This window comes from Castor canadensis, chromosome 16 (assembly GCF_047511655.1).
Source record: "Castor canadensis chromosome 16, mCasCan1.hap1v2, whole genome shotgun sequence".
Taxonomy (NCBI): Eukaryota; Metazoa; Chordata; class Mammalia; order Rodentia; family Castoridae; genus Castor; species Castor canadensis.
In genome coordinates, this window is record NC_133401.1 from 30,912,361 (window position 1) to 30,933,591 (window position 21,231).

The 21,231-nt window shown below is 37.2% G+C and overlaps 1 protein-coding gene and 1 pseudogene across 1 annotated transcript; both read left to right on the plus strand.

Annotated features, from left to right (window-relative positions):
- The first annotated feature begins 213 nt into the window (after positions 1 to 213).
- On the plus strand, positions 214 to 782 carry LOC109676047 (vomeronasal type-1 receptor 1-like; annotated as a pseudogene).
- Positions 783 to 11,664: 10,882 nt separating this feature from the next.
- LOC141417922 (vomeronasal type-1 receptor 1-like) lies at positions 11,665 to 20,642 on the plus strand. The gene is made up of 3 exons (XM_074057386.1): positions 11,665 to 11,675; positions 12,809 to 12,840; positions 19,825 to 20,642. The coding sequence occupies exons 1-3, from the start codon at positions 11,665 to 11,667 to the stop codon at positions 20,640 to 20,642; spliced, it is 861 nt and encodes a 286-aa protein (XP_073913487.1).
- Positions 20,643 to 21,231: the final 589 nt, after the last annotated feature.

Here is a 21,231-nt window from a genome sequence, read left to right on the forward strand (position 1 = left end):
AAGCACAGACTTTTCAAACACTACTTAAATGATAAAATAAAATATATGTTACAGAAAGAGGAGAAATATTTGTTGGATTGAGCAGCTCAAATTGCTGGGCAGACAAGGGAAATGTACTTGTACGTGTGGGATTTTTTACAATCACTTATTTCTGCCTCAAATTTAAATCCATATCTCCTAGATAAGAAAGTGGTGATTCATGCCATCTTGGAAATGGGGATTATCTTCCTCCTTCAGACTGGAGTAGGGATCCTGGGAAACTCCTCTCTCCTTTGTCTTTATAATTCCACTTTGCTCACTGGACAAAAAGTGAGACCCACAGACCTGACTCTCAGCCATCTAGTCTTAGCCAACAACTTGGTTGTTTTCTTCAGACGGATCCCTCAGACAATGGCAGCCTTTGAATGGAAGTGTTTCCTGGATGATGCTGGATGTAAAATAGTTTTATATTTTCACATAGTAGCAAGAGGAGTTTCTCTTAACACCACCTGCCTCCTGAGTGGCTTCCAGGCCACAAAGCTTTGCTCTGCAAACTCTTGGTGGAAGATCACAAAGAGATCCCCTAAATACTTTGGTTTCTGTGGTTTTGTTTTCTGGATTCTGCAACTCTTGGTAAACATGTATATTCCTATGAGAGTTACTGGCTAAAGTACAGCCAAAATACAAAGGAGAATATGAATTATATATACTGTTCTCTAGGCATATCAATTATATTCTTAACTTCATTACATTTAGTTTTATTCTCATCCATTAATGTTATATGTTTGGAGAGAGGTGGGTAAAAGCAGGAAGTTGAGAAGGTGAACATTGTTGAGGTTCTTTCTATATAAAAATGAATACAGAATTCCTAAAACTGTTGAAATAACCATAAGAAGAGGACTAAGGTAGAAAGGAGAAAAATAGAGGGGATGAACCAATTCAGGTTACAATACATATATACATGGAAATATCACAATGAAATTCCCTGTATAGCTATATTAACAAATAAAAATGTCACTTCTTTTTTTCACAAAATCAGAGAATCAGAGGGCAGAACAGTTCCTGCTTGGGGGTTGGTACCAGTGGGAAGGGGGAGGATGTGTGGAAAGGGTGTAGGAAAGTGAATATGGTGCAAATACTGTACACAGGTATGTAAAAGGAAAAATGGTACCTGTTGAAACTGCTCCAGGAATGGGAGGAGGGAGGAAAAAGGAGAATGATGGAGGGGGTGAATTCAACTATGATATATTTGACATTTTATAAGAAATTTTGTAGATGCCACAATTACCCCCAGCAAAACAATAAAAAATTTAAAAAAATTAAATGCATTATGTATTTGATGAAAAATTTAACAAGTTTTAAAAATATTTTTATTATTATTTTATTAAAATGGTATAAATTGATCCTAAAAGGTGAATAATTTTCATTGCACTTATAGGTATGTATTTTTTATCAACCACTGTGACTTCAGTACAGACAATTTTTTCATTAGTCTAATTATATTGTACTGTTTTCTAGTATGGAACACCTTAAAAAGGCATTGTTTTTTCAGTAACTTAATGTTGTACATTTTCACTGAATCCTTCTCTTCTTTTTTAAGGACTTCAATGCTCCTATCTCCTTATGATACAGCACATATCATATGGAAGTGTTTTGTAAGTTATTTATGTGCAAGTTCAATATTATTTCCTCCTAGAAATGAACATTTAATAAACACACTAGAATTACTAGTTAATACAATATCATTAAAACAGAATGCTTGTATTATTCTAGAGTTACCTGTTCTTGGGATTTTCAAAATCTAGCATGTGTCAGAGTTCCCTGGAATGTCAGTCACGACCTGCTTAGGGCCCTACAGGCAGAATTTCTGAAGTAACTGAGAGATGGCATGAATAAATTTTCACTTTTAATAATTCTCAGGGGTGTAGACACACTTGAACAACACTAAACCTTTCCTAATTCATCAAACTTCACACAAGTTATAGACATGTTTGTGAGTATTTATGTTGTGTTCTAAGAATGGTCTTTTTGTTTCATTGCTTCAGTTTGTCCAGGATTTGTAATCAAAGAATTGATATGTATGCGTCATTTCTAAGGTATTTTAGACCTTTGTTATTAGCCTAAAAAGTCATCCTGTGGTGTATTTCTAATCTCTCCCCCACCTGGATAGCTGTCAATCAGAAATACAGCAGACAGAGGTGACAAAGCCATGGCAATGGGAAGTGATGGTACAGGAAGAACTAATTCCACAAGGATGTTAAACATAATTCTCACTGGCAGACCAAGTGTGTGAGGGAGCATTATATGGGGTATGCTTCACTTGGAAGTCTATGATGGAGTGTGTGATGTTTAGTTTTGACACTGTCCTGCCCATGTGTGTCTGGAATTGCTCATGGTTGGTCATGGTAATTATGGATTTTTAATAGGTATTTGGTATGATAATATTTGAATGAGGACTTTTGCTTCTCCAATCATAAAGAAAAGGAGTATATAATATTCTTACTTGTAATATCATTGTAAAGCTTTGTGTGTTGGTATAAAAAGTCCTGAATCAGTGTAAGATAACCAGCTGCCAAAGGCAAAGTCTTCCATGAGACAAAGAAAAGGAGAACAGAAGTAGACAGATCTAGAATTGTACAACAAGCAATTTAATAAGAACTTGAGAGAAATCAGTCATAGGTTGCAGGAAGGAGTTTCTAGGCTAAGCTAGATGAAAGTGGGCTATGGCTAACTGGAATGTACCTCTCCTCTCTCAAAAACTACTATAATGCCCAACATCAGGTTACCTTACAGTTATTAGTAGCTGACACACCGTGATCAACTGATGACCTGAAAAAGTATCTTTTCCTGTAAGATTTAGACGTGTGCCAGCATCCTCTGTTTCAAAAAATGGATGTTACTGTCAATGAGTATGGAAAATTGAAACCTGCCAAAGTCATTTTAAGAAGGGAGAGGGGAAAGAGGCAGAGTAATGGAGGGGATGAACCTGACAATGGTACCTTGTACACATATATTAAAATGTCACAATGCAACCCAATACAACTATCATACACTAATAAAAAGAAGTCAGAAAAGATAGTCACAGTCTTACTGAGGTGGGTCCATACTTTCTAGTATTAGGTTAACCTGGGCTGCATAAAATATTTAGAAGTTGGTCCCTCATCTTTAGTTTTTGAGGTTTTCAGATAATTTTGAGATGGATCTGTGTCAACCTTTAATTATTTGATTGAATTCACCAGTACAGGCATCTGATTCTTGGTTTTCTTTGTTGGGAGGCTTTAGACTAGAAGTGCAATATCTTTTCTTGTTCTAGATACTCAGATTGTTCTAGAATGACATTTTACCTGGATTATCTAATTTGATTGCATATGATTGTTAAGATCTTTTTCTATTTCTGTAGGTCAGTAGTAACCTCCCCAATCCTATTTCTGGCTTTAGTGACTTGGGTGTCCATTTTCTCAGTCTACTAAAGCCTTGTCAATTTTCTTGATATTTTTGCACAATCAACTTTTGGTCTCTTTGGTTGTATTGTGTTGATTTTTCTCCCATATTGCATTACCTTTCTCCCTTTTCTCCCTTCTTTGCATTACCTTTCTGTTCAGTTTGATCTTTTCCTTTTTATTTCCTTAAGGTATGATGATAGATGATTAATTTGAGATCATTCCTTTTTATCACAGGCATGTTCAGGTTTACAGTTCCCTCTTAGCCTGGCCTTCATGACATCCCACAAGCTGGCTATGCTGTTTCTCTTTTCATTTGTCACAGAAAGACTTTTATCTTATGGAGATGCAACTTATTGATTGCTAAGTTGAAACATTCTTGTAGAAATCAGACTATCTGGAAAGGAGTGGCATGTACCAAGTCACATTTCCTGCCATAAGAGTGCACATCACAGTCACAGTTGGCAAGTGTGTAAGGGAGTATTGGACACCTGAAATGTACAGTTGTGACTCTGGGACTTCATGTTTTTTCCAGGGGTGTGGTGGCCACTCTGTCTGTACTGCAGTGATCATGTCAACACAGGGAATTGGGATAAAACATGAACAATACTTCAAATTGTATAAAGTGCAGACAGTTGTTAAAAATTAGGCATTTATCATAAATCAGAAATTGATGTGGGGAGACCTATTTACTAGCAATATAAATCTTTAAATGGTAAGAACTTAGGTACTTGAGCAGAAGGTTGAATGTGAGAATGAAGCTGAGATCATGCAGTTCTGGAACTTGGCCACTCAAGTGTTCTGTGTTCAGAATCTGATTACTTTTCATTCTACAATACACTAAATATTACCCACTTAAAGTCAAAGGATATTTGCAAAGAGTTGCAATAATTGTCAAAATCCACAAAGAATCCATGGAGTGGTGCTCATTTACTACCATAACAAATGCACACTAAGCACATTCACTTTCACATTTGCATGGAACACACGAACAGACAAGAGAGAAGAGGACTTGCCCTCAAGTCAAGGAAGACACGGTAGGAGGTATGGAAGAGGGAGTATTAACTCTTATAGTATATAAACTATGGTTGCTTTGGGAAAAGAAAATGTCTAAGAACAAGTAGTGGGGAAAACCAGGTCAAGCAATTTCTAAGAAGTTGTTCTTCAAGTTGACGGCATGTATTTACTATGCCACTTTTTCATAAAAAATTTGCAGAGATACGTGGCTCAGTTATCAGTCATAACCTTGGACACTACTGAAGGAATTTACTGAAACTGGAGCAGAAACATGGCTGCTGTGATCACTTATGGAAGCTCCCTATAGTTAGGTTAAATGGCCTTGTGTTAAAAGGGATAAATGCCTTTTGGTTAAGATTTCTACATTCTCTGTATCATAGAAGGTCAAAATGGCAAGAAGGAAGGAGTGAGCATATAAAGAATTATAAGGATAATGGAGCATTTAAAAATACTGCTTTGAAGCATGTCTGCAAGTCTTGATTATTTAAACCTAGACCACAAATGCATAGCTCTGGGTTTGATCAACACCAGACACAGCAAATTTATACCTCATGGATATAAATTTGGTGAAGCAACCTCCTCATTGCATTTCCTCATCAAGATCATTACCAGTGTTGCAGTTTCAAGATTCTCACAGATCACATACAGTCTTTTCCCTACAGCAGAATAAAATAAAGTTATGTATGTGAAGGAGTCTCATGGGAATGTATGCACAATTCTCTCTCTCTCTCTCTCTCTGAATCACACATACATATTCACACACACACACACACACATTATATTTATGCTTAGGGTTTTTTAAAATTTTGGCGTTTAATATTGGGATTTGAACTCAGCACTTTGTATTAACGAGGCAGGCACTCTACCAATTGAGTCACAACTCCAGCCCTCAATTCTGCATTTTTTATTAATTCAATTTTATAGGTGTGTATTAATTGACAAAGGGGTTTCACCAGGGTATTTCCATGCATGTGTATATTGTACTTTGATCAAGTTAACTCCCTCTTCTGTGCTTTCTCAACCTCATCCCAACTTCCTCCAATTTTTGACATGTTTTAGTGGGTTTCATTTTGCTATCTCCATACATAGACATGATATTCTTCAATATTATTCACCCATCTTTATCCCTTTCCCTCTCATGCTTCCTGTTCATCCTCCCAAACACACCCACATTTATATTCATGTTTTAAAAAATGTATTAGACCTAGATTTTTTACATGTGAGAAAATATACAATACTTGCCTTTAGGAACCTGGCTTATTTCACTTAACATGATGATCTCCATTTCCATTCATTTTCCTCAAAAGGACATAATTTCATGCTTCTTTATGGCAGAATAATTTTCCTGTGTTTTTATACAACATTTTCTTTATTCTCATTATATATAGCCTTATGCCCACCACCCCCACGAATTGATGAGCTTGGGCTTCAAAGTGTGGTCCAGTGGCTCTGTGCTCCTTGTCCTGCACAAACACAAGCAGTGAGTCCAACACAATCACAGCCACAGCCTTACCAACAGACATTCTATAAAGACAGAGCCATATACACCCTCTTGATCCTGGTGAGCTCCTTTGTTGGCTTTTATTCAATCTATGCTGTTTTGACCATCTAGAAAACTCTAGTTTCAAACAGTGGACAGTGGATTGTGACAAGCTCTGTGTTCAGGGCCATGTGTTTTCCAGCATCCTGCCTCCTCTGCTCATCATCAGTGACACTCATGTCTCTCAGTTCTACATTGTCTGTAGGGTGAGGGAAAAGAAGATTTTTCTAATCAACTTGCAGTGCTAGGAGTTTGTTCTCTTCAAGGCGTTTGAATATTCTTGCTAAGATATATTAATATTTCAGTGTCATTGTGTCAAGAATGCGTGATACCATGGAAATGAGCACAGCCATATCTCTACTAGCACCCGTGTCACAAAAGAGATGAAAGGAACATAGTGTACTCAGGAATAGTCAAAACCTGTGTTTGTATTTCTACCTTTTGGAGTGCAACTAAAACCTTTACCACAATAATGTAGGTGCATACTTTTTCAAAAATGTTTTAAAAGTTTTCTCTAGGAATCCCACAATCTCACAATGCCACTTTCCTACTTCCCACTGGTATCTGCAATCATTAGGCTGTTGGAATATTTCATTCCAGACTTGACATATCTGCAGTTATTAACATGGTCCCTTGATTTTTTAGATTCATTTTCTTCTCCTGCTTTTTCCTGTCCCTAGCATTTTATTGGCATGTCATGACTGAACATTAAAGCCTAACTTTACTACCTGACATTGTACACTTTGAACATATCTCCATATCTGGAGCACCAGGTGATGAAGAGAAAGGAGCAGGAAAGAGATGGAAAAAACAAAGGCCACTGGATTTGCTGGTTTTCTTTTGGAAAATCAGTCATAATTTAGGATTTTTGTGGTTGAACACTTTACCCAAGCTTTGGAACATGGAGGCTGGCTGCTAGTCTGCCACTGGCCCCAGGTTGACTTCAAGTGGGGAGACATTAGCTTGGTGTATACGAGTCAGGTATGGAGGTAGATGGGGACATGACTTAGGTGCACAGTTTGCACAGGAAAGTCATCTCCAGGCCAGCTGCCCTGCAGGAAAGAGGAAAATAACATTGCCATTTGTTTTGCTGTGTGATTAGTGTGTGTAAATCCACAAGCTCAGAATCCACAAACTAAAAACTTACCTCTGATGTGCTTATGGTCACAAAAATTTTTAAATGGAATATATATTTAATTGCAAGGAAGTATCACTGTATAATCATACATTCATTGGAGATAATATATAATACATTTAAATAAATGAGGAAAGAGAGAGGGAGATGAGAGAACAGAGGGAGGGGGGAGATAGAGAGACAAAAGGGAAGTAGAGAGAGAAGAAGAGAGAACCAGAGAGAGAAAGAGAGACAGAGAGAGAGGGAGAGAAGGAGAGAGAGATACAGAGAGAGAAAAAAGAGAGAGGGAGGGAAGGAGGGAGAGAGAAATTTTAAGAATTTGGACATTGCACTTAGAGTCTGAAAGCCATCTTTGTTGGAATGTGTCAGTCATTTTCTTAAGGACTCTAGAGGGTGGAGTGAGACATGGGCACATTTTGGAAGGTACTAGGCTTGACACAGGGTCACCAATTAAAATGTTAATCTCATCTATAAGACATCCAACACGGTTGAAGATCAACACACCTACTGTGGTCTACACAAATTGAATGTAGTTAAGTACCTATATTTATTTTTCAATCAATTACTTTCCTTCACCAGAATTCTAAAACCCAGTGTAAAATCCCTAATTTATCATTTTATTTTTATTATTTTTTTGCTGAGTTTGCATTTATTGACAAAGATCTTGTTAGGACTTCTAGGAAATTGTTGTAAGGCAGCTAGGTGTACATACATACAATTGTCTCATTCATGAACTTTTCCCCTTAACACCTAATTTTTATTTATTTTTTATCATCTTTGCATTTACTTAGATGTGTATGCATTATTTGGGCCACACTCTCCCCACCCCGCCTTGAGGCAGAACTTGTTCTTTCCTCTTGTTCTCCAGTTTTGTGGAAGAAAAAACGTAAAAGATAGTAAGAAAAATGTGGTTTTTTGCTAGTTTGAGATAAAGATAGCTATACAGAGAGATTCCTTGTGTTATTTCCATGCATATGTGTATTACAACCCAAATGGGTTCATCTTTACCAGATCTCTTCACTATGTCCTAGTCCCCTTTCCATAGTGGCCTCTGTCAGTTTAAGATTACTTTATTCGCTCCTCTACAGTGAGTACATCAACTACTTTCAAGTTTTAGGTTTCCTTTCCTTTCCTTCTTCCTCCCTTGCACATTCTCCCCTTAGTGTGTAACCCATATCCAATAATATTACTGCATTTGTTTTAGGTCTATAATCTACATATGAGGGAGAACATGTGATGGTTTTTGGCCTTCTGAATCTGGCTAACTTCATTTAAGATGATGTTCTCCAGTTCTATCAATTTTCCTGTGAATGACAAAATTTCATTCTTCTTTATGACTGAGTAAAATCCATTGTGATAAATACCACATTCTCTTAGTCCACTCATTGGTAGTTGGGCATTTGGCTATTTCCATAGCTTGGCTATTGTGAATAGTGCTGCAATAAACATGGGTGTGCAGGTACCTTTGTAATAACCTGAGTCACATTCCTTTGATTATATCCCTTGGATTGGTATTGCTGGATCATATGGCAGATCTATTTTTAGTTTTTTAAGGAGCCTCCATATTGTTTTGCATAGTGATTGTACTAGATTACATTCCCACTAGCAGTGCATGAGGGTTCCTTTTTCCCCTGCATCCTCGCCAACATTTGCTGTTGTAGGTGTTCTTGATGATAGCTATTCTAACAGGGGTGAGGTGGAATCTTAGGGTAGTTTGGATTTGCATTTCTTTTATGCCCAGGGATGGTATGCATTTCTTCATGTGTTTTTTAGCCATTTGGACGTCTTCTTTTGAAAAAATTCTGTCTTGTTCAGTTGCCCATTTGTTTAATGGGTCATTGATTTGGGGGGAGTTTAGTTTTTTGAGCTCCATGTATATTTTGGTTATCAGTCCCTTGTCTGATATATAGCTAGCAAATATTTTCTCCTATTCTGTGGGTGGTCTCTTCAATTAGAGAACATTTCTTTTGTTGTGCAGAAGCCTTTGAATTTCAGATTTGCCAGGAGATTGTCAATTCTATTTGCTTTTTCAAAGTACCAGCTTTTGTTTCATTGATTTTTTGTATGTTTTGTTGGTCTCTATTTCATTGATTTTGGCCCTCATTTTTATTATTTCTCTCCTTCTGCTTGTTTTGGGTTTAGCTTGTTCTTGTTTTTCTAGGACTTTGATATTTGGTATTAGGTCATTTATTTGAGATCTTTCTGTCCTTTTAAGATATGCCCTCATGGCTATAAATTTTCCTCTTAAGACTGACTTTACTGTGTCCCATAGGTTCTGGTAGGTTGTGTTTTCATTTTCATTAATTTTCAGGAACCTTTTAATTTCCTCTTTTACTTCATCAGTGACCCTCTGATCATTGAGCAATGTGTTGTTCAACCTCCAATTATTTGTATATTTTTCTGCTGCTCCTTTTGTTGTTGAGTTCTAGTTTTATTGCATCAGATAATATGCAGGGTGTCATTTCAATTTTCTTGTATTCATTTAGGCTTGCTTTGTGCCCTAAGGTATGATCTATTTTGGAGAAAGTTCCATGGACTGCTGAGAAGAATGTATATTGTGCTGTTTCAGGGCAGTGTGAAATATTCTGTAGACATTCAGTTAGGTCCATTTGATCTATGGTGTCATTTAGTTCTAGGAATTCCTTGTTGATTTTTTTGTCTGGATGACCCATCTGTTGGTGATAGGGAGGTGTTAAAGTCTCCCACTACTACTGTGTTGGAGTCTATATCTACTCTTAAGTCCTTTAGTGTATGTTTGATGAAGTTGGGTGCACCGAGATTGGGTGCACCCAATTGGGTGACAATTGTTATTTCCTTTTGATGTATTGCCCCTTTTATTAGTATGAAGGGACCTTCTTTGTTTTGTTTGGCTAATATAAGTTTGAAGTCTACTTTGTCTGATATAAGTATTGCTACTCCTGCCTGTGTTCGGGGGACATTGGCTTGGTAAATCTTCCAGCGTTTCACCCTAAGCCAGTGTTTGTTTCTGTCAATGAGAAACAAACAATCTTGTAAACAAGAGATTGTCCAATCATCCTTTTCAATCCAGTTTGCAAAAGTCTTTTGATGGGGGAGTTGAGTCCATTGACATTCAGTTTTAATATTGATAGGTATGTGGTGATTTCCACCATTTAGTTGGTTTTTGTTGTTTAAGGGTTTTATTGTGTGCAATTGAATCAATGCTACTCTGAATCCTTGTCTTTTCTTCTGTGGTTTAATACTTCCCATCCTCTCATGGATTTGTTTGCTTTCATCTTCTGTGCAGAATTTTTTGTAGAATCTTCTGTAGTGTTGGCTTGGTGGTCATATGTTGTTTTAGTTTCTGTTCATTCTGGAAGATTTTTATTGCTCTGTCAATTTTGAATGATAGTTTTGCTGGGTAGAGTATCCAAGTGCTGAAATTATTTTCATTCATTGCCTGAAATACCTCACTCCATGCCCTTCTTGCTTTTAAGGTTTCTGTTGAGAAATCTGCTGTTATTTTGATGGGTTAACTTTTATATATTTTTTTCTCATACAGATTTCAATATTCTTTCTGTGTTCTCTGTGCTTGTTGTCTTAATGATAATATGCCATGGGGAGGTTCTATTTTGGGCAATCTCTTTGGTGTGCTGGAAACTTCCTGTACCTGAATGGGCAACTCTTTCTCAAGATTGGGGAAATTTTCTGTTATTATTTTATTGAATATGTTATATACCCCTTTGGTTTCCACCTCTTCTCCTTTTACAATGCCCATGATTCTCAGGTTTAGTTGTTTGATGAAGTTCTGTCCATGACCTGGAGGTTTAAATTAGTAATAACAAATTCACAGGTTCAATGCCAGACCAGTTGTTTACATATTAGATAGTGATAATACATATGGTGATAATATCTTTAAACAGTGGGAGTTGGGAGGCTAATGGTTGTTTGTCTAGAGACAGAAACTTGGATAATTGGTAAAGGTGGTGCTAAAAGGGAGGGGGTGAATTGGGTGGAGGAAGAGTTACAGGAGCTGCTTGTGTGTATTTTGGTGTAATTCAGCTGTTGTAGTGGAGGGTGCTTGTTTCAGGGATTGCAGAGTGCTTAGAGTGTGTACGGGTGGTACAGTAAGGTAGTCTTTGGATGGTGAATGTGTAGGAGGAATGGGTAATGTGGTGACAGACTGGGAAGGCAAGAAGGAGGAGGCAAAGGCAGGGCAAGAATGTAGATGAGAAGGGGCAGAAAGAATAATTGTTGGTGGAGAACAATGGATTATAGCACAAGAACAGGAGGGAAGATGAAGGGGGTAAGAATAGGGATAGAAGATACTAATGGTAAAATTAATAATACAAAAAAAGAGAGAAAAGGTACAACAACAATAAAAAGTTCAGTCTGTTCAGCAGAAGTTCTGGACTTACTCATTTGCTGTACAATCCTGGTTTTGGTGCTTGGTATTCTGGGCTCTGTGGCCAAGGGTGCTTCCCCTCTTGTTGGACAGCTTGGGTGGGGGAAGATGGCAGGATGGGTTTTTTTCTGCTTTCCTTGGTCTTATGCGCCATCCATTATAAGTGGGAAATCTGAAGTGGTCTCACCACATGGCTAACTGGTGAGCAGAATTTTTTGCCTTCTGTCCACAGGTCAGGTTTCAATTGAGACCTGTATTAGCTCACTACCAGTTTGTGCAAGGTGGTCCTATCTGCTGTTTTTTTTTTTTTTTTTTTTTTTTACCGAGGGAGAAGCTGCATTGCCCTACCACTGCAGCTCTGTTTGCTCAGCTCCTCCCCCAACAAGGTTTCCTACTGCCCTCAGTTTTGAGTACTGCCTTAAGTCCCACAGGACTAGCTCAGTGATCCACTATGGCCCCACTTTGGGAGGTTGGCTTGTTGACCCACCCCTGCTCTCAGACTTTCTTCCTCACCTGCATTCCTTCCTCGAGATTTTGGCTCCTTCTGTCACCCCTGTTCTCCAAGGTTGGTTCAGTGCTCCAGCCCACCCCCACTGTCAGTGGTAGATTACAATTCACTGTTTATGCTTCTCAGTTTTGTTCAGGTGGGGTTTCAATCTGCACAGGGGCTGTGCTGGATAATATTCCCAGGGTGTGTGTGTAGTAGTCCCATGTGATAGGTGTTGCTCACCTGTTGAGTCTGCAGAGTTACACAGCTAGCTTTGAAACCAGCCAGTGGGAGAAATGGTGTGCCATTTTTCTCAAGGCAGACACTTACTGGAACTGGGTTCAGCCCAGCAGGGTGTAGGTAGGTTTTCCATGGGTAGGGGTCCAGGATAATGTAGGGTTCGATTCTTGTTGATGCTCTATCACCTGCCTTTTTGAAAAAAAGAAAGAAAGAGAAAAAAAAAGAAAGAAAGAAAAGGGAGAAACAGCCAGGGGGCTTTTTCCCAAGGCAGAATGCCCTATTGGATGTGCTATCCTGGGATTTTCCCAGCTGTTTGGTGCAATTAAAAGTACCACAATTTCCCTTGATTTATGTTTTTACTTTTTTTCAGATTTTAGATTTTTAGTTGTTTTGCAACTTCTTATATTGAGTAGTGAGCTCATATAATCTCATTCTATTTTAATATTCTATTAGGGTTAGTTTAAATATATCCCTTATGTTTAATAAAATACATGAATGTGAAAGTTTATTTTATAAACTCTTCAAAATAAATTATATTATTTGCCATTTATACATTATCAATAAATAGTGATGTTTTAACTTTGTATTTTATAAAATATAAACACAGTGTTTACCTCATATACATATATAACTTTTACCAGTATATATATTTTCCAGTAACAATCATGGTTCCTCATGCAATGGTCAACTGCACTATGATAATGAGGGTTTGTTACTTGATCTAATACATGGTTAATTTTATGCATTTTTAACATCATGGAAAAGGTCTGTATTATATATTTTGAACTATAGGATAAATAATTCCATCTTTCTAATAATCATTTTGCATTGTCTAACTCTGAATCATTTACTGTAAACATTTTGATTCAATTTACACAATTTCTCCTTTACGGTCTGCTTGGTTTTAGGGCTAACATATTTGAAAAGTACCACAACTCCCTAGGTATAAAAGTGAGTTCATGAACTTTTCTGCCAAACTGTTCCATCTACAGACATCTACATATCCTTAAATGTTCACATAAGTGTGGTTACTCCTCAGAGTGGCTTCCTAACATTGTACTTCACTTTACATCAAGTTTCTCTTTATACTGTATATCCTAATGTGCCTGTTGTCTGACTTAGGAAATAACTTTCTTTTCATCTTGAGATAGATATACCCTATATACCCCAGGCTGACCTTGAACTTATGATCCTCCTTCCTCAGCCTCCAAAACACTAGGATTGCAGACCTATGCCACCACACTGAGCATACAGGTCTAATTTCTAATGGTCCCTCAAGTCCACTTTAATTCTCACATTCATCACTCCTCTTTGTATAAACCATTATTCTCTAATGCCTAAATATTTAATTATATACTACTACTTGTTGTACTTATACAATTCCTCTGTTCACTTCTGGCCATTAATTTGAAATTTTATCTAAATATGATAAAATAATATTATTTCACCCACATTATATTCTTCCAGTGTTGGTCATCACACTTAAGTTTTGAGAAGCAAACTTCTAATCTGACTTTAACATCCCTGCAGTGCCCAACCCTTGCACAACTCCCCTCTCCCCCAACCATTCTAACCCTTGCACATCCTCTGCAGTCACTTGTGTTTGCTGAAGAGCCCTGACACTTGATTCTCCCTTCAGCATTATAAACAAGGACACAGACTGGTTCATCATTGTGTACAGGTAAATAATAGGATTGAAAATCCCACCTTCATAGAAGCTTGACATAACCACAGCAATTCATAAAGCCCCAATCGTTAAATTACTCAAGTACTGTGGTGGTCTCTATGGAAAGATTTGATTGCTATTATATCAGCACAAACATCATGAAGTACATATTCTCTGGATTACAGATTACATTACAAATAGTGTTTGGGTTTGGACTCTTTCTACAATGTATGTATTATGTGAAATTTCACATTGGGAGCACAACAGACAGCAGAACTGAATAGGAAAATAAATGAAATGGGTCCATAATGCATCATTTTTAATGGTGTATAATGGCACCAGGATGTTTTGGTGACTGACTGGAGCAAGGAGAGCAGAGTCTATAATGAGTGGTGTAGTAACTGCTGAGAAGAAAGGGGCAGAATACTAGAAAACATGCAGACACTGCTACATTAGTGTTGACCAGCCACCTACTGACTCCATCAAGGGTAGCTGAATATAATGATAAGATGAAGATGATGACTTTCTCTGGACCATACTCAACACATATAACATTTGGAAAAATCTGAAATAATGTCCCTAGCTTCTGGGGACATCTCAGCTTGATGGATCATAAATATTGTCCCTAAATTCTCTGGTGGTCATAGAAATCATCCAGTGGTTCATTAAGGAGCAAAGTCCCTCCCTAACTCTTTATAGTTGGTGACTCCATATCCCATATCCCTTTGTCTATGTTCTGGGAGATTCTGATCTAGAATGACTTTAAACAGTACCCACCATGGAAGTGCATGTCAGGTTGTTGTTTTCTTCTGGAATCATTATATTTTCATTGGTTTAAACTTTAGAGGCTTACACCCCACAAATAGGCCACTGTTTCTACCCAAATGGCAACTATCAAAATGCACAACATTAACAGTGTGTTCCCACTTGGAATTATTCCTGACTCCCACATTCAGATGACACCTCTAGAGCCTAAGAATTTGCTGCAATAGTTGATTTTGCCCTGCATCAGAAGGAATTTCAGAAGGTGCTGAGTGTCTCAAGTAGTTGAGTGCCTGCCTAGTAAGCATGAGGCCCTGATCTCAAGCACAAGTATTGCCAAAAGATTAGATGTGACCGAAGGAACTTCATCACTTCTACTACAGTGATGCTCCTTGACTGCCCCTAGTAAGGTGCTAACAAGTTATACACAGGATATTAGAAACACTATTAATCCATAAGATCTATCTCTGATTCAACAATTATCTTGCTATACTTCTTGGTCTCTGTCAACATGTATAGCTCTAAAATTCTATGGCTTTAGAGAAATATGGTTCAAGTCACTACTCTTATTTCCTACCTCTTCTGTATCATCACTATTTCACCAATCAACATAAAAATATGTACAAATTGAAAGATATCAAAATACTTCTCGATTTGTAACAGCATCTAAGTATTGTTGATTACACTTGGAAAAAGTTTACAGGACATTGAAAGGGAAAAAAATTCTTTACTTCTTTTTACTCTTTGTCACCTGAGATGTATGGAGAAACACACAAATCATAAGAGTTGCTACAAATTTATATGTGTATAAACCACAATTTTTCCCTCTCGTGTCAAAGTATGGAGTATTTCCTGCACCTTGGCAAGCTCCTGATGCTCCATCCTGTCAATTACTCCTCTTCCAATGATAAAATGCTATTTTGGCTCTTACCAACATTGAATAGTTGAATTTGCAATGCCCCCCCAAAGGCTCATGTTCATGCCAAGGATTATCAGTGCTCTTTATTCCAACAGAATGAGAATCTTCAGCAAATTTAGGACAAATCCAATTACAGAGTAAGCTTCGAAGACAGCTAAAGAAATTTGTCCATACAATTCTGTTTCCACTATCAGTATTGTCAGGTTTCCCTAGTGGAACATCCCCAATGTATGTATATAATCATATGTATGTATATGTAATAACTATAACTGTGAGGTAGATAGTCTCTGAATATCACATATAATAAAATTAGCACCAAAAACTTATTCTCAGAAACTTCAAATGTCCTGCAAGTTTTCCATTTTCATCCATCATGCATGGTGCTCACAAATATTCTGTTTGACCAAACAGGTCAGGCTGCTGAGCCTTTTCTCAGGTCCACCTTTGTACTTCCTTAGAAATTCCAATTTTAGAAAAGAAAACTTCTAAATAAAGTTTTCTAGACATGTTCCCCCCCAATATCTGACCCATGAATATCTGAGCAGTTTCCTTATTGCATTGCTCACTTCAGGTCTGCTTACCCTGGCCTGCCTTCAGCAAGAATCCTGTTAATTCATTTGCTCACTGTCATTCTCTAACGGAGTAGATTTCATTGTCTTCTATTCACTTCTGTGAGATTCTCTTAAAAGTTTCCCCATATTCCCTGTCCATGTCTTTCCCAACCTTGTTGTTGGAATTCCCATTATTAAAGCTTAATGGTGTTCAGTACCATACACAATTCTCTAATGTCTGTCACAGATAATCTTTGTTCCCCATGCAGACACTGTCACTGCAATTGCAGGTGAAATGATAATCACTTCCAGCAGGAAGATGAGATCATGGGATCTTTAACCTTTATCTTGGGGTTCAGCTGCTGAGCTCATAGGCAGTGGGTGCTGCCTCTGTACCCATTGCCCTCACTGAAAATGCCAGTTAGATTTTTTCTTGTACTTGGGCTTTGAACTCAGAACCTTATACTTGCTAAGCAGGTGCTCTATCTATCACTGGAGTCTTGCCTTTAATTCCCAAATGCCAGTTATATAAATAGCTATTCTTCTGATTAATAACAGACTTATAAGTAAATAATACCAATAAATCAAGAAACATCTAGTCTGTAAAATATTCATGCTTTGGAATGTTGGATTACACACATATCTTTTATCTTTAGCAAAAAGTTCAGCAGCATTGGTGTAGTTCAACCTCTTCCCTGTCTCCTGCAAGTTGAACTCTTATTGTAAAATTCTCTCTGTTCCCTGACCTCCCATCCTGAACCAAACTGACTTCCCTCCCAGCTTGAAACAATAGACGAAGCATAGGCCTGAGGCAGACCTGAAGGCTGAGTGACAGATGCAGGTAGGTGAATTTCTTACAGTGGGGAGGATGGTGTGCTGGAGGGAGGGAGAGTAATAACACAGCTCCATGTGGCTATCATGAGGAATGTCTGTCAGCATGATTTTGCCATTTCTAGAAATGAATATGTCATTTTTCTCTGATTTTTAAGTGATAATATGAGGATAAATTTATATGAAGAAAAATATAAGTAGGGATGATGGACATAAAAATTATGACACAAATGTTGAAAACCAGTTGATTGTGTTTTAAAACACCTTGTTATTGTCATTCACACAACTTCTCAATTCCTGAATTTCTTCTCCATCCCTCTCCATTTCCCCATCGTTCTCCACCTTCTCCCTCACTGGCCCCACACTTATTTTTGTTTAAGAAGTTTTTTTTCACCTGCAAATTTCTGAACAGAGACACTGTTGTATGGAAATTTTGTTCATTTCTTCCCCAGAAAAGAGTGCAATTCTCTCTGAACCAGTATGTTTAGAGGAGGTTGGGTGCCATCATTGATGGAGTTACTCAGGTACAAGGGTATTCAGTAACCACGGTAACATGGCTTCTCCAGCTAAAGCAAATCTTATGAATTTCCATGCCATAACCTTGTTTTGTGTTTGTTAAATCCATTTCATCATTTCTCTTAAAATAATTCACTGTCCTTTCTCTTTTCCTTCCTTGTTCTAGTTCTATGATGTGTTTTCTTAAAACTTTAAATATGTTTAAACATTACATTTACTGTGTCTTGAATAAATCTGTGTGTATGCAGTTCAAGAGCATATTCCCTCCGCCTCCTTGTCTTCTCTTTCCACTCCTCCTCAATCCAGTAAAGAGAAGGGGTGTACAATTAATGAGGTTTTCTTGATAAAGTTACATTATTCTAAGCAAACTCTTAACTCCTTCCTGCTTGACTTACTGATGAATGAATTCTCCACACTGCCATTTTGTGACTGGCCAATGAAGGATTGTGGTCCTCACAGGATGACTGATGAGACCCTCACAGAATGACATGCAGATACTTACACACCTCATGTATTTAACCTTACTCCATTAGTATTTATTTCTGTTGATGATTATGGAATCAATGTGGGGAAATCAGATTCTTTTCAACTGTTTCCCATGACATCCTCATTCTAGAGACCTCAGCTCCAGAGACTTTCCCTGCATCCTGGTTCGAGCAGATAGCCCATTTTCAGTATTTACTACCCAAGATATCAAATTGGAAATGTGTTTTGAGATATTTTTAGTGTGAAAATTCATTTTGAGGACACACATCCCAAGAAATTGGGATGGCAGTTACTCAGGTCAGAGTCATGATATGTAGATGTCTTTAATAACCAAACATGAAACCATATACATATGTGGTTCAAATCAAACACAGATCAAGCCAATGTTTTATCTTCCAAAGAAGTTGAAAATCATGCAACTTTAATTTCTTTACATTTAAATTTTTTTTGTCTTTCTCTTTTGATGAAACCCTGAGTTAATTACAAATAATATAATGCACTTTGTTATTAATATAAATGTAACAATATTTTAGGAATAATGTTATTATGGATCAAATCTTAAGCTCACGATGTTTAGAAGTATTTTCCAGTACATATGTGTATTTATAATATATATATGTGTGTTTATACATATATACATATACATGTTATGTAATAAAACATTCTATAGAAATATAAATCAAATTTTTTTTGTAAAATCATCTCAGCCACACATGGCACTGCACAGCTGCAGATTCAGCATCTTGGGGAAGTTGAGGCAGGAGATTCTCTGAAGCCCAGGAATGTGATGCCACCCTGGGAAAAATATTGACACTATCTCATAAAAATAAATAGCAAAATTTAAAAAAATTACATGAAATAAAATTTTGTACTCTTTGAATGTTAATTTATCACACAGTTGGGTTTATGGACTTTGCTTTAGTTTTGTCATTGAATTTGAGAGTTTATGCATTATTTTTGGGAATTATATAGTATATATCATATGATATGATATAATTTTATATAAATGTAAAGAGTTTTTTTATGTAAAATTTTGCACTTCCGGGGATTGGACCCAGTGCCTTATGCTTACTAAACAAGTACTCTATACTTTATGTGATGACCCAGTCTTACATAAAATATTTAAATTATAGTAATATAAATCCACACTCTTTATGTTTGTCCAAAACTGAAAACTATAACTAAGGTAAATGCAGATACATTGAACTTCTGTTTTTGTTCTTCCACATTATTTGTTCTCTCTCTATCATTATTCTTGGAAGTGTATAGTTCATTCATATTTTCATCACAGTTGTGTATGTGTGTATACATATCCATAGCTGGGTGTGTATGAGAGCATACATTTAAGCTTACTATTTACATAAATCCTCAAAACAGCAGAAAAAATTTAGTATGCTAAACTTTGTTTCGTATTCCTCTTTTTTTAACTGAAGTTATGGCCTGAAGGTAACTTCAGACGAGTAGAAATGATTGTCTTTAATTTTACAGTTGTGGGGACTAATAATCTGTGAATATTCCAGTACTTATTCGAAAAGGCAAACTGTCACTGTAAGATCCTAATTGAATTAAATTGATTCTACTGTGAGATCTTAATTAGTGGCCAGTACACCCACAAGCACACAGTTGTACACTGCACTTCAATGAGAAAAGAAAGTATATGTTATAGAAAGAGGAGAAATATGTTTTAGATGAGCAGTGCAAATTGCTGGACAGCAAAGCTAACATATTCATGTCTGCTTGATTTTCCTCCATCTTTTTGTCTGAAATGTAAATCCGTATCTCCCAGATATGAAAGTGCTGAGTCATGGCAACTTGGAAATGGGAATTATCTTCTTCCTTCAGACTGGAGCAGGGATTCTGGGAAACTCCTCTCCTTTGTCTTTATACCATCACTTTGCTCGCTGGACAAAAGATGAGACCTAAAGACCTGATTGTCAACCATCTGGTCTTAGCCAACAATGTGGTTGTTTTGTCTAAAGGGATCCCTCAGACAATGGCAACCTTTGGATGGAACTGTTTCCTGGATGACGCTGCATGTAAAGTTGTTTTATATTTGCAGAGAGTAGCCAGAGGGGTTTCTCTTAAAACCACCTGCCTCCTGAGTGGCTTCCAGGCCACAAAGCTTTGCTCTGAAAACTCTTGGTGTAATAAATTCACAAATTCATCCCCTCAATGCTTTGGATTCTCTGGTTTCTATTTCTGGATCCTGCAACTTGTGGTAAATGTCTATATTCCTATGAGAGTTACTGGCCCAAGATGTAGCCAAAATACTAGTGTAAGTATGTGTTATAGATACTGTTCCTCAGGAATACCAAATATACTTCTAACTTTATTGCATTTAGTCTTATTCTCTTCCATTGATGTAATTTGTTTGGGCTTCATGGTCTGGTCCAGTGGCTCCATGGTCCTTGTCCTGCACAGACACAAGCAGCGAGTCCAACACATTCACAGTCACAGACTCTCCTCCAGATCTGGACATGAGTCCAGAGCCATATGCACCATCCTCATCCTGGTGAGCATGTTTGTCCTCTTCTACTATCTCTCTTCCACTGTCTATGTTTGTCTTGTTCTAATTGAAAATCAAAGCCAGTGGCTGTGGGACACTTCTATGTTCCTGGATGCATGTTTCCCAGCACTCAGCCGCTTTGTGTTCATCATCAGTGATACCCACCTCTCTCAGATCTTTCATAGCTGTACTAGACAAAAATGATTTTCCTAATTGGTTAAATAGCACATTTCTTCATTTGGAGCAATCATTGATATACAAATTTTCTTTCAAAATATTTAAGTGATTATTCTACTCTTTATTCTGCTAGGAATTTGTGATGGAGTGAGTGTTGAGTAACTCAGCTAAGGGAGAAGCTCGGTGGTTCAGCACTCACCTAGACTTTGGGAGGCCCTGGGTTTTATCCTCTGCACCTTTAATAAAGCTATGTGAAGTTGCATATAATTTCTGTGTGGCTCTTGAGTCTCAATGAGCTTTCTCTTAAGTTTGTTAATAAAAGAAATGATGAGTAAAAATGAGTGTAAGTCCTCCTTTTCTAGCACTAGCAGACTAAACAGAAAATGAACACATCTGCACAATTAAATGGAAATTTTTAAAAAGAATTTTTCAGTGCTTAATTGGTATTACTAAGAAAACTTCGTTTTGTTCTCTTTTAGATTGTTTTTCCCTTGCAATGACTTATTTATTTACTTACTTATATTTTTATTGTATTATTCATATGTGCATAAAACACTTGGGTCATTTCTCCCCCCACCCCCTCCCATACCACCCACTCTGCCTCCTCCCTCCCCCT

Coding starts and splice junctions, on each gene's coding strand:
- LOC141417922 (XM_074057386.1), top strand. Junction 12,841..19,824: donor ATACATATATAACTTTTACC/AGTATATATATT, acceptor TTTATACCATCA/CTTTGCTCGCTGGACAAAAG.